The 14,540-nt window shown below is 49.5% G+C and overlaps 1 protein-coding gene across 1 annotated transcript in view; it reads right to left on the bottom strand.

The window, feature by feature from the left end:
* Positions 1-6,696: 6,696 nt before the first annotated feature.
* Positions 6,697-14,540, bottom strand: part of LOC101636095 (DNA-directed RNA polymerase II subunit RPB1-like) — a gene marked incomplete at its 5' end in the record, with an annotated part of 28,581 nt that continues 20,737 nt past the window's right edge. The window contains 1 exon segment of the mRNA XM_012735144.1: positions 6,697-6,915. Coding sequence (XP_012590598.1) covers positions 6,697-6,915 — 219 coding nt within the window.

Raw genomic sequence — 14,540 nt, 5'->3', positions numbered from 1 at the left:
GGGCAGGAACAATGGAGCCCCCAGGCAACAGCCCCTGATCACTCCACCCTGCTCATCTCCCCAGTAACCGCTTCCCCTAGGCATGGCACGCACCCCTCTGCATACTTGCCCCCCTCTTTGTCCTTGATGCTAATAAACACTAGGCTGCTTTGGGTGGGGCTCACATCACTTCCGGTGCAGGGCCCCCAGGCTTTTCATTGCTCTACCTGGACTTTGAGGAATCTTTTGTGGCTCCGATACTGCTGCCCCGCAGGCGACAATCTTCTGAAATGTCGGCTGTTATTTGTTACCAAGCACCCGCCAGGTATATTCCAAGGGGCTCATTAGGGCTCGCAATCTACCTGACAGGTACAAACTCCACCTTAGGAGACAGGGAAGGAGAGATCTTATTTGAGTGGGTAGCTTTGCTGTGGAGGAGGTGGATTTAACCTAAATAATAAAGGACTCAGCTATATCTATTTATTTTTATGGCACTCATGGTTTACAACACTGTATGAATCAGAATACGGGATCACCCTTCGGAGGGACGGAACCACACCCCGCTGACTGCCAAGGTGCCATAGCCCTCCAGCAGCATCAGCGCTCCTGTTTTCCCTGGTGAGGAAGGGCATGTCAACAGAACCAAATGCCCGGTCACATGGTACCCGGACACTTACCTGATATTAGTAAATGTATTGTGTGCTAATGAATTCTCTAGGTCCTGGTGATCATAGTAAAAAAACACAAGGCCTTTGCCTGCTCCGTACTCTGAGTGATGGCTCTGTGCCTTCCTCAGGAAAGGAGGTGGAGGAGAGACGCGTGTTGTATTTGTCCTGTGCATGACTAGGCCTGACTGTGAAGCACCTGCCGAGTTGCAGAAGGACAAGGAGGTGGCCACTTGCCATGGAAATCAGCTAAGGGTGGAACTAGCACTTTTCAGAAATGATTTCAAATGAATGCAAAAGACTTATTTCTCCCCAAACCAAAGCCTTTTAATAGTGAAAAGAATTTTAACCTACACTCATTTTATGTCAGCAGCTTAAATCACATTTGGAATTTTTTTTGGACATGCTTTCTTTCTCTTTCATACATTAAATTACCAGACACTGTTGAGTCTACTCTGTGACAGGTGTCGCGTTAGGAATAGGAAAACAGCCCCAAGTCCTGTCCTCAGCACAACTGCCGCGCGGTTGAGCTGATACAAAATCAAGCCAAACAACCTCATAAACAAAGCCAGTGCTACATGGTATACGCAGGACGTCTGCGCTCTTTCTCAATGAACCTGCTGGAGTCTCAGTCTTGGGATGGAGCGTGCGGATGACAGTGTGTGGGACAGGACTGTACCAGTGGACCAGTGTTGCGTGGGGAGGAGGGTTGACTGATGGTTAGTGCAAGTGTACACTCTACCCATTAGCTCCTCAGGGGCGTGGGGGCAGAGACGGTCTTCTGCTCACATCTCTTGCACCACATTGGAGCACAGAACAGCAAGGAAGGTTCGGGTCAGGAGGGCCTTAGCCTTTGCTGGCCACATCCCGATTTGATGCCACCTCTGTGCATTTCCTACCCAAAAGCATTCGAGTTCATTTCTGTGATTCTGGGTCGCTGGGTATTTTTAAGTGTTTTTGCAGCTTCTTGCCCACCTGAGGCACTTTGTCCCGGAGGAGACTCAGTTCTAGAACTCAGAGCATGCAGGCCTCAGTCATGTGCTGGGGCCCAGGGTCCCTGCATGATGCTGCTGCTGGGTGTGACTTCTCTGTAAACCTGTATGTCTGGTGGCTTCCTTTTACCTTCCTTGTGACCCCCTGACTTCACAGGCACAGGTCTAGGAGGGCTTCTAACTGCTGTGGGTAAAGGCTGAGGGGTAAAATCCACAGGGGAATGCTGAGTGGTTGGAGAAGGCTGTTGTCCACCGTAATGCACTGGATGGATAATCTGCAAGAAACCTTTCAAGTTCTTCCAGATTTTCATAGGTTTTCAAGGCAGGGAGACACTTGTCTCCTTGTGCATCCAGTGACTCCATCAGGAACCAAAAGAAAAATGCAAATGGTGTGGGAAACGGGCCGGGTCTGTGTGAGACTGTAGGGCTTAGGGTCTGGTCCACTGTGGGGTTCAGGGCTCAGCTCAGCAGCGCCCTGATTTTTCACACACATAACAGGAACCTCTGAAGGTGTGTCTTTCAAATCAGAAGTTCATGGTTGCTTACATTTGAAATAAGTGTTTTTTCCTGCTGTGGGAGCCAGGCAGAGTGCACCAGTGACCTATTTTGTAATGCAGAACATACGTCTAAGACCCTCGCAGGGACTGTGAATCATATGAGCGGAGAGGAGACAGAAAGCGAACCAGTCCCAGGAATAATTGAAAGTTTCAGATAAATGATAACATAATTGGGTGCTTCTTTGAAGATGAAAGACGTTAAAGGTCTTTTTTGAAATACATGGTGCTTTTAAAAATTGTTGGGAGAGACAAATCCAGGATTCTAGGTTTCTCATCTAATTAAAAGACCTTTGTAAAAGCCCAGGAAAGGAGGTGGTGGCTGTGTGGGGTCCAGGTGGGGGTCCCCTCAATGGACAGTGTTGCCTGGGGGAAGAGTTCTTGTTCCTGATGGCCTGGTTGGGCTGTGCGTGTGGCTGATGTGTTCTGACAGTTACTGGAAAATAAGGATCAATAGTCCTCATCTGAGTCCTCGGTCTCCACAGAGTTGGGAATGAAGATGCAGAAGTGGAGACTGAGAAAATCCGGGGGCTATCTGCACTCTTGCAGGGATGTAATGAGAGAACCCAGGAAGCTGTTTCCATCAGAGATACCTTGAGAAACTTCCAGATGGAGGGGCCGGCCTGTGACTCCCCCACGGGTCTCGGGGCTGGCCTCGGCTCTGTCTGGGTGTCTCCCGGGAGCACAGCTGTGTCTCTGCCACCCACTGTCTGGCTGGGTCTGTCACATTATACCCTATACTGATAAGGTCTAATGGGCCTGGGCAGAGTCTTTCACATTTATTTGCTTATTTTTTTTTAACGATTTATTTATTTATGCACACAGACCGGGGTACAGGCCAGAGGTGCCAGGGCAGTGAGAGGATTCACCAGAGACAGAGTGGGGAGCAGAACAGGTCGACTGACAAAGCACGCTGCTGAGGGGAGCAGCGGGCGGGTCGGGAGAGGTCTGCCCGCCATGGGGTCACCTCCGGGGTGGGGATCGAACTCATGCCGAAGTGGCTTTAGCTTCTCAGTGCTGTGGTTTAACCCGCTGCGCCAGCAGGGAGGGCCCTATTTGCTTATTTTTTAACCTAATCTTCTTTATTTTCTTACATCACTGTTCATTTCTGGACAGTGTTAGCCCCCCGCAGGTGCGGTCCCGGTAGTTCTCCCCCCACCGCAGCGCCGTCACCAGCCCCTCTTCCCCGCCACCCCCTCCCCCCAGCTCTCTCTCCCCTGCTTAAACCCTGCCCCACGCTCCCCTGCTGTGGGCCTCAGTGCTTCGGGCAGCTTGCACGCTTTCTCATTTTGGGAAAACTGTTGAAACTATAACAGCTCCTGGACTTGAAAAGAGGGAGCGAGGGTCGTTCCAGTTAGCCTGGAGGCAGGAGGAGCGTGGATGTGCCTCTTAGGGGGGCCCAGCAAGGAACACCCTAAGGAGCCCCCTGCTTCCCTGCTCAGGCGTCTCCACCTCTGCGGCCTCTCGGGCCTCTCCCAGGGCTCTGTCCTGTCGCAGCCTACAGCTTGGTCACTGGTTTTACTCTGAAGCTTTGAGTGAGACTAATGAGCATCTCTGAAAACCTGTTCAGAGCACACCCAGGCCTCAGGGTCCTCTTTGTCGCCCTCATCCTGCTTTCTGCTGCTCTTGCCATTGGCCTTGCTTTTGGGGAAGCCCAAGCTGGTGACCATTCTTGGTGCCTCTGTGGTGGCAGAGAAACTACCGTCCCTGCTGTGGGCTCCTAAATCTCTGGGCCACATCATGTCCATCTCCCCCATGTTCGCCGAGGCTGTCCTCACCTGGCTTTTGTTTTCAGGGCAGTAGGTAATGTCTTCCAAACTTACGCCTTCATTTCTAGCAATTACTTCTTCAAAGGCCGTCAGGCACAAGAAAACCACTTTCGTTTCAGAAGTGGGGAACAGAGAGTAGGATGTTAGCACTGGAGCGTCTGCCCTGCGTGGACACCTGGTTTCTCCACTTCTTTGCAGATAAGACTCATGTTCAGAGCTGGAAGGCTGCTCCTTGGATTTCAGTGGACTCAGCTGTTCTGACCCCGACTCTGTCTCTAATCCTCTCACCTCTCCGCAGCTCTGGCTTACACCTCCAGCGCTTATTTGCATAGGTAAATCAATCTCTACAATAATAAGATGTTCCCTCATCATAAATGTAATACATCATTAACACATCTTTTAAGGGTCATATTGTTTGGCACGTGACTGTGATAATAGCACAAATTTGGCTTAGTGAAGTAGGTGTGTGAGGTGTTGTGGCTTTGTATTACGAATTATGAAGGAAGATGGAAGAAAGGACTCCTCGTTTTCAGGCTGGAACATTGTATCCCAGAGGCAGATAGCGACAGCCTGTTGTTCTATACTTGCTTCTTCTATCTTGACTTCAAGTAGACACCCAGCCCCTAGTTTTGGCCAGGTACCTCCGTTTATGGCCCCAAGTGCCAGCTTGCTGCATCTGCCATTAAGTCATCATGTTCGATCCACTTCAGGTGCTTTTAAAACCCACTTCGAGAAGCTGATGTAACCGCCGTGTTTAAAGAGAGAATTTAATAGAGGGGTTTGGTTACAGGGATAATGGGCAACTGAAAGGGAAACACTCAGGCAATTTCATGAAGCATCTGACACTCCTCGAACCAGGGGGATTGAAGGAGCCAGACCTATGGTGGGCTCTGCACAGCAAGCCTGGCCTCTGGGAGGAGGCCAGCACCAGCCTGGTTTGCCAGGGGTTTTAGACTTTCAGGCTAAAATGGGGAGTACCCCAGGGGGAAGGGACCCCTGACAGGTGAGATACCTCAGGCTGCTGGAGGAGGGGCCTTGGGAGCAGAAATGCAGATGTTGATCAGAGGAACCTGCCAGCTGGAGCTGGTACCCCAGGCTGGTTAAAGAGGGGTGATTCCAGGAGACTGGCAGCCACTGCTACCCATCCAGGCTCAAGTCTCTAATGCCTCTATCCAAGGAGCCGAACATGGAGCAGTCACAAGAGTAAAGTAGGAATTGGGGTTTGCCCCTTTATTTTTTTTTGTTGATTTTTTTGGGGTTTCTTTCGGGGTTGATTAAAAGGGCCGTTTTCCTTGCGTTTTTTGGTTTTTTTTGGTTAGCCAAACCTTTGCAGGTACTGCTTTGATTTTCTGGACGCAGATTCTAAAAGTGCTCTGTTTCCATACCGCGGCTGGTGGAAAGGGGAGGATGCTGCTTTGGCCCTAACTGCCACAGAAGGATGTGTGGGGTCTGTGAAGTACTGTTTCATGAAATGTGAGAGGGGGAAAAAACAAGTGTTTCGTAAGTTAAGAGATGACTTCTATATGACTTTAAATAATCATGCACAATTCAGTATGGTAAGGCTTAAGAAAATAGACAACTGAGGAGGATGAGAGACTACTTCTACTTCCACTAACTATTAAATCATATTTGGAAGAAACTCAAAGGGCTGCCTGTGGGAAGGTGTCTTTTGCATAGGGGTTTACAGGCAAGAAGAGGCGCCGATGGAACGGGAGGATGAGTCCCCGCGGTGTGAGAACAGAAATGCAGAGGAAAGCTGGAGTCTGTGGGCCATTTCCACCCCCTGCACCGGGACTTTGCTATAAAATTTTTGAGGTCTCAGGCAACAAGATGTAAATTATATTTTGCAATCTCTGAAATTGCAGTTTCAGTTTGGAACACCCAAAGCACTCACTCTTCCACTCACCTGCTGCCCTCAAGTTCAGTCATTCATAAGAATGTGATTTTCATAGGATCTGGCTATGATTTTCTTGCAGTCTGAATTTTGGTGGCTCAGGGACATCTTTTCTTCCTATGTCCCTGTCTGGACTCCAGAAACATAACAAGGAGGGACGAGGTCTCTTGCTTATTCCCCAGAGAGGGAAGAAGCCGTCGACGTTGATGACTTGTGGTTTCCGTGTGCTCTAACTTAACTCACCTGTCTCCCTGGTCACGATAAATAAAAACACGATGTCCTCCATCCCTCCCTGCTAAATCTGGGAGGAACTCTGCGGGGTCACATTTTGATGAGAACATTTATAGCTGAGCAATCATTTTAATGATGAGTTTTTCATAACAGAGGGAACATACTTTCCCTCCATACTTTCAGCTGTCACCTAGATGGTGCCATTTGACTTGTTTCTTTTCACTTATTATCTTTGATGTTACCCGTGACCACTTTTAGGTCTGTAGGTTGAAGCAGATTTTACTGAACTCTATCTTCAGATAACATTTAAAACTGTTATAGAAGAGAATAATTTTAATTTGAAACCCCGTAGGATGTTGACTAAGACTTAGGTTGTAGAAAACCCCAGGGTGAATGGGAAGAAAGTACAAAAGTTCCTTTTTCAGAGACTGACATGGCGTGTATTAGAAGTAAAATGCAATGACATAAACAGGAGCTTCGATTAGTAATGATCAGACACTGGAATAATTGTGCACAGACTCATTTGAGCATTACTAATTCAACACAGTTGTGTTTGTATGAAATTATTTGCATTTCTGTTTCTCCCGAGTTATAAAAGAATACCCTCAGGTCTCACTCAGAGCTTGGGGAGTTGAACACACAGCTCTCATTAACAAGCCTGCGGGTGTGCAGCCCGCCTCGTTCCCTGCGCGCCTCGCGGGAGGCGTCTCTGCCATGGTGGCGTGTGCCGCCACGCTCTAGCCGCAAGGCTGCGCGAGTGACAGCTCTGAGGAGCAGCCCGCCATCTGCGAGGACTGTCACGCGGAAGGTGGCTGCGGAGCCAGATGTTGCCTTGGGACGAGGCCAATGAGGACGTTCAAGCAGGTGAGGGGTGACCCGGGTTGTGATTGCGTTGAGTTTCCTTCAAGGGAATCTTTCAGTACTGATCTAGGGCCTTGGAATGTTGGGGTGCACGTAGTGTGCGAACGAGTAGGGGTGATGTGTCAGGAAAGGCGCCCCTTTTGCCACATAGGCAGTGTCACCATTCACCGCATGTCCTTGCAGGTGAGCTCTGGCTCTCCTGCCGCCCACCTGCGCGCTTCCTGACTGGCGCGGGGGACGCTGCGTCTTTGAAAGTCGTTTTTACCCACTGCGAAATGGCTGCGAATGTTCTGCTCTTCTTGTGGGGCTGGGAGGAAGACTGGACATAAGAAATAATTTGGTGGGTGAAGGAGAGGAACTTGGGTCGCGACGGGTGGGGAGAGCAAGGGACTACGGCGATGCTGCCCAGGTGAATTGGTGGTGGGAATTCCTTGGGGACCATACATGAGCTGATGCATTGATACTTGCACCCCAACATTCCATACATGATGGATTGTCTAAAAATGAAGAATGATGCAATGCACACACATATTTACACATGCACACACATGTATGTACATATATGTATATATTTATACACTGTATATATATGTATGTACACACACACATACACAAAGATGTGGACACAGGAAAGGTGATGGTCCCATAATAGTCACTCAAGAACTTTTGGTCTCCCCCTTCATTTCTCTCAAATTCTCTGACGCGGAGGTCGGTTCATCTGGGAAGCAATTTCCTCAGCACTTGCCATCACCAGTGGGCAGCTGCTGGACTCCCGGGTGAAGGCAATTTCATTGCAGTATCTCTTGTTTGCTTTGCTTTCTGAATTCAGGCCATCCAAGGTAAGTTGACACCAGCAGCCAGCTGATCCCACCTACCTCTGAATGCCAATGTCCTCTCATCTATTGACACAGAAGAAAGTAAATAAGGTAATGTCCTCGGAATTTTCTTTACACTAAACATGTAATTAGCCACTTACCCGTGATGAGTAAAATTTAATTTCAGCTAAGTGAAAAGGAATGCTGATTAGATTTATTTTATTATCTGTTTACTTTCGGGGAAGAGGGCAGCTGGATAAAATATCTTCTTGAGCTGTAGGCTGCTTACCAATGAGATATGTAGAAACTGCAGCAACTGTTCACATAGAGCAAGTAGTAATTTCGTGGGCTTTCTCCCTTTTTTTCCTTGCTGCGGTGAAGGTGAGTGTACCTGAGTGCAGAGGAAGGGAAGACAGGCCCTGCACCCAGGAGAAGCAGGGCCCGGCAGAGCAGGGGCAGCGGGTGCTGTCCTGGTGCAGGTCCTCTCTCCTTGCCACACCTCATGTTCTCGCCCCAGGACCTGGCTCCCCTCCTGCCACTCAGACGCCAGCCGGGGCCGCTTTCCCAGGCTGCTTCTCTCAAGCTGGCTGCTCCAGCAGCACCGTCCCTGTTGCACCAAGACTGCAGGGCAAAGAGAGTTGCTCAGGCTGTTTGAACCATTGGCCTCCATGGCTAGCACCTGCGGCCTTGATCTTGTTAGCATAGAAGGTGTGTGTGGGGGGGGGTTTGAGTGCCTGATTACGGACACCTGAGCACAGGTGTGTAAGTGTGCCCACCTGTGCCCGGGGAAGGAGGCTGAGGTGCTTGTTTCCCCTGCTCACCATTAAAACCTGTGAGGATGATGCCAGAGGCCCCCAAATTCACTTTCCAGTCGTAAGAGTGAACCTGCCTGGCCTGACTGTCAACCAACAGTTGGAAGGAAAGAAGTAGGTTGAGTTCCTGGGAAGGTTTTGCAGGTGACAGCAACTCCTGGACTCTCTGCTGGTGTGATGCTTTCTGAAGTGTTTTAACCTCAGGGAACGACTCAGAAATGGTGGGATTTCAGACGGGCACCTCTAGTTACCCTTCCAACCAGACCCTAATCATGCCATTGCACCAGGGGACCCCTGTGGGTGATGGGGCTGCAGAGAGCTAGAAGGGTACCTTGGAAGCTAAAGGACCAAGGGTAAGTGGGAGACATACTTCAGCAACCCAAGGAAACAATTTTATAGCCATTAGAATTATGGAGCCCTGTGAAATAATGCTTCCATGTCTATGGGGCACTGAAGCAAAGCTTGTAAAGCCAGCCGAGAACAGTATCACAGAGAGGACTCATGAAGTAGAAAGGTTGATCCCAGGAGTCAAAAACTGCTCTAGGGAGTTTGGACAGAGGGACTGAATACAGGGAATTGGTGTCACTGGCCCTCAAGGCCATCCAGAGACGAGGGTGAAAAGAATGCAATGCGCCATTCCCGGGCCCGGGAATATTGGGGTTCAGGAAACCAGAAGCTGGGGCCATTCTGGGCAGTGCTAAGGCCTCTGCTGGGTTCTCAGAGTGGGCCAAGGCCTGGCGACTTAGAGGATGTGTAGCCTTTGCTAGGCACCTCCACGGGCATGGGTGAGTGGGACCATCAGTGTCCACGTCTGCTTAGTGCTGCCCATCGACCCACCTGGCCAGCCTGGGAGTCTATAGGTGAGGGAGCCTGGACAATGGGTGAAGACTGGCAGCGGGGGGTGGGGGGTGGGGGGTGGTCTCACAGCACCTCCCAGCTCCTCTACCTAGCAGGTCTTGGCGAGCTGAACTCCCAACTTCTCAAATTCAGCAAAAACAAAAACCAAACCAAAACAAGACTGCTGTGTTTCGGTTGTTTGAAGACACCCCTGCAAATAAGTATGCACCAGCTCCTCGGGAAAGAGCAGAGAAGCTCTGGAGAGAAGGGCTCTGGCTTCATGCCAGGGGGAGGGACCACTGGACATTGCCCACATCTGGCACCACGTGAGTTCCACCTGCCAGAATGTTCTCATGCTAGATTGTCTCAGACTATGGTGCAAAGGGAGGGGTTATGGGTGATGCCTTTTCGCGCTTGTCTTCCTAGTTTTCTTGTCATAGAGTTGGAATGAAAGGTTTGATCGCTGAATTTTATTCTTCACTGAAATATGGTCCACCCTACATCTGGAGTCTCTGCGAATGGCCAGCCCAGCCCAGCACTACCAGTCCCAATTGCGCTAAGCTTGGGGCTCTCCTTGGAGCACGTCGCGGCGATGCTTGGGGGTGTGGGAGAGTGGCTGTGGAGCCTCTGGGTCTCATTCTGACCCTGGCTCCTCTTCTCACCATCCCAACTGTGCCTTTAGGTGGGGAACTCGGGTGTGCGCCTTGTCTCAGATGTCGCTAGCCTGCCTTGGCATCGTTTGTCTGGGCCTGACAGTCTATTGAAGACTCAAGCAGTCCTTCCTCCCAAGTGGTGGCAGTGGGCAGGTTTTAAGCACTGGAGTTGCTTTGCACAGCAGCCATGAAGCTGCCTGTGGCTGTGACTTTGAAAAGCAGGGTGTTAGCCCTGAAGGTCATGAAGGTGGGGACAGTGTGCTGGGGACTTCGCCAGCTGTGTCACTTCCTTGACCCTGCGCAGCCGCTCGCTCTGTCATCCCACCTGCTGTGGAAATCAGGGTGAAGAGGTGAAGGTGTGTGTGTGCGTGTGTGTGGTGGGGGGGGACTGAACTGAAGTAACATGGTCAGCAAAGAGGCAATTCCTTCCTAGCATCGCGCCACAGAATATTTAATGGGAGTGGGCATGAGACACAATGTTTGTGTTTCTCTTAGGAAGACAGGCTTATTGCTGAACTAAAATGAGCCGATACTTTAGACAAGGGTGCTGAACACCTGGAAGATGCCCAGAAAACATGAGACAATGGGTTTTATCACCGGTTTTACCATGTTCTAATGTGCTGCCGTGGGGTGGGTTTGGAATGTGTCGGACTGTTCACTTGCTCTCCTTCAGCTCTCCCTTCAACTTGTCTTTTGACAAGTTGAACACAAATAGCTTATTTGTTTGGACAAATATTATGGCTGCTAATAAACATTTCGAAAGCACCATATATTTTTATAGGACTAAATAGTAAATAAAATTGTGGAAAGAAAACACAATCTCCCCCTGGGAGAGGGACCTTCTTTGTGTCAGCTGTTGCAGCTTGTTTTGCTGGTTAGGTTTTGGCTGCTGCGCCGGTCACGTCTGTTCCTGCCCTAAGGGACACACCCAGCGCTGCCTCCTCGGAGGACAAGATGCCTCCTCTCCACTCTAGGCCCAAGAGGGGAGGCCAAACTTGAAGTGATGGGCTAGAGTTTCTGTCTTAGAAATGTCAATTCCTTTTAGTTCAGACACTGAGTAAGTAATGTTGATGGTAGCTCCCTATCTATTAAATATTAACTCAGGTGAGGTGTTTCAAATAACTGACTTCTATAGCTTTTATCAAAACCGTTCTAAAAATATGCTACACTCCGACTTGCCTTTCAACACAATGGATCAGGAACAAGGCTTAGCTTTGCCTAAATAATTTATCATGCTCCTTGTCACTCAAACTAGTGGCCGTATTTCGGGATGACAATTCCAGCAACTCCTGTTTGCTGTACGTTTTTACTCTACTTTTCACTGGTAATCCCTCCTTTCTTTGAACAAATATTGACTGAGCACTTACTAGGTTTGCAGCAGGTGGCTGTGAAGATGAATTCAAAATGACCTCAATTGTCAGGAAATGCTGAGTCTGGCCAGGAGCACAGAGACGACAATTTACATTTTATTTACTTATTCATTTAAAGGTTAATTTATTTAAAGATTTATTTATTTATGCTTAAGAGTGGGGAGCAGAACGGGCAGATGTACTGAAGGGCACTGCTGAGGGGAGCAGTGGGCGTGTCAGGAGAGGTCTGCCTCCTGCCGTGCCATGTAGGTCACCTCCGGGGCCGGGGATCAAACTTGTGCTGCAGTGGCTTCTGAGAGCTTCATAGTGTGGTGCTTTAACCTGTTGCACCATCAGGGAGAGCCCCACACTTTACATTTAATTTGGGGTACAGATGGGCAAACATGTAAGGAGCAGGTGTCACATAGATGGGGTCACTTGGGTTGGATCCTGAAGAATAAGCAGGTGGTTGATGGCCAGGAACCCCCGGAAGGAGAAGCAGGTGTGAGCCTTCATAGACCAAGGTCTCCTTTGCCTGAGCAGGGAAAGCACAGACTGTGTGGAGGGGAGGGGCTGTGAGTGTCTGGGAGATGCGAAACTGTCCCCCGTTCCTGCCACTCAAATTTGTCATGCATCTCAGTTGTCACTTGGCCTGCCTCCCTCTCCTCTCCTTCCCTCCAGGAAAGCCCTTCATCTTTAGTTGACTGTGAAACCAGATAACCAAATTTGTCAGAATAGTGTTTAAAATAAGTACCGCTGGCTTCTAAGGAAGGACTTCTGCTGTGAACAAAATGTAAAGGCGTTGGTGCCTCTGTTTGGGCCATTCAGAGACATTCCGGCTCTCACTTGCATGTTGGGTGGTGGACAGAGAGGTGACCTGCAGCAAAATGAAGGGTCTCTAATTGTGTAAGGTCAAATAGCAACATAAACAGTTAACATTCGCTCCCCATGGAGGACAAATGAATCCATGTGTACAAAGATTTGGGAATCACTGGATGCAAGATTGGATGCGAGATGGCCCTTGCTCCAGGAATGACGGATGATGGCAGATCTCTCTGAAATAAATCGCGTCACTCCCCTCAACCTTCTTCCATCTGCACCAGCTCTGTGCTTTGATTCTTGGATAACCCCCTGCTCACTGTGGATTTGAGACCTTGATAGATATCAGAGCACGAAAGAAAAATAATATAAAAATAACCAACATCAATAGAACAGGGAGCAAGAATCACCTCCACCCTGTGAGCAGTAGCTGGTAGGCACAAAAAAAGAAAACGACTGAGACCAGCACACAGTCGCATGCCCTGATGCAACGGCTGTGACCTTCACCTGGAAGGCTGCAGTGCCCGACCACAAGAATGAACGTGGATTTAAAGTGAAATGCTCTGTGGGCCCCTCGTTTCTGCACCCCTAAAAGCTGTCCAGGGAGGAGCCGTGGTCCCAGCGTATAGCCCCAGACCCTGTCTCCTACGGCTGCTGCTGTGGAGCCTGGCTTCAAGCACTGGTGGATGTCTGGCTCCTGGCAGGGACTGTCCTCACTGCAGGCCTAACTGGGGAGACCAGGCTCATGCGCATTTGCTGCCTGCCTAGCTCCAGGGCCTCACCTGTCCTGAGGGCCCTGGAGGTGTGCTGTCCTTTGCTGAACAGGAGTGCTGTTTTCCCCGGACTTGGAGTCAAACAGAGCCCTGCTGAGGCAGAGTGTAATTCATAAATGTTTCGACATTATTATTTAGAAAACAGTCATTTCTTGGCTACCTACGCTACATCAAGTATTGTGTGAGGTCCCACTGAGGGATTAAAAATAAGGTGCAGGGTGATTTTTAGAGATTTTATAGTCCTATTGGCAAGAAAATATATGAGTGCAAAGGCAGCATCTCATTCCACACATTTGGGTTGAAGGAAGATTGGGTTTCACTGACAAGCTTGTTATGGGTACATTCCTACTTCCAGTCGTGGAAGGAGACAGCTGCCATGGCTTCCCAGGCACGAGGCTGCTGTGGACACAGGGAACCCCACATTTGGGCTTTGCTCTGCTGTTGTCATGCTGGATTTTATTTTTGTGTGTAGAACTGGGGTATGGGCCAGAGGTGTGGGGGCGGTGAGAGGATTCCCCAAAGATAGAGTGGGGAGCAGAACAGGTGGATCCACTGAAGTACACTGCTGAGGGGAGCAGTGGGCAGGCCAGGAGAGGTCTGTAGCATCCTGTGGGTCAACTCTCTGGTTGGGGGATTGAACTCAGGCCATAGTGGTGACAGCAATGAGACTTAACCTCTAGGCCACCAGGAGGCCCTCCATGCTGGGTATTTCATAGTTTTCCAGCAAGGGTCCCCACCTTTGTGTGCACACATAGTGTAGTAGGTCTTTGAGGGGTGTTGTTTGTGACACAACGTGGCTTAGACAGCCACATAGCATCTTGTAGAGGAACAGCTGATAGGTTGGCTTGGTTGAGCTGAAGAACCCAAGTAAAGTGTGAAAGGAGCCAGTCCAGTGAGGAAAGATGAGACACCTTAAGGGTGATATGGGATTCAAGGAGGAGTTGAAAATCATGGCCATTACTTCCTTCATGGGCATTTGCTGACCCAAGGGGCAGGCAGGGTAGGAAAGACTGGACTGGGCTGCTTCCCTTCTGATCCCATCAAGGACGTTGTATGGACAGATGTGCACTCCACTGTCCCACTCCTGCTGCACCTCAGTGTCTCTGAACCAGGTTCTGTGAGAGACTTTCCCTTGGGATATTCCTCATGCCAAATCCTGGAACCCACTTTCCCACCCTCACCAATCTTTTACCAGGAGGTGTTAGGTAGATCAAAATTCATTCCACCCAATTTATGAGGTGTGAGAATCAAATAACCCAAATAAAATTTTATATTGTGTTTCAAGTTGTCTAATGAGATTGAAATACATCTGGTTAAATCCCAAATAAACTGACCTCCCTAAAGTCTCCACAAGTTCACCCTCCGGTTAGCTTCTGATCTTGGTTAATGTTCTGAGGCCTCATTAGGAGAGGCAGGGAAGGGGCTTCCCAAGCCACAAACCCACATGATTATTTGGAGTTAAGTGAAAGGTGAACCACTTCAGTTTCTGAACCACCCTTTTGGGGAGCTGTGGGCTGGGAGGATTGCACTTGGCCCT

Source organism: Condylura cristata, unplaced genomic scaffold (assembly GCF_000260355.1).
Source record: "Condylura cristata isolate star-nosed mole 26May11 unplaced genomic scaffold, ConCri1.0 scaffold00001, whole genome shotgun sequence".
NCBI classification, from domain to species: Eukaryota; Metazoa; Chordata; class Mammalia; order Eulipotyphla; family Talpidae; genus Condylura; species Condylura cristata.
The sequence above is the reverse complement of the archived record's forward strand: the minus strand, read 5'-3'. Positions and strand labels throughout refer to the sequence as shown.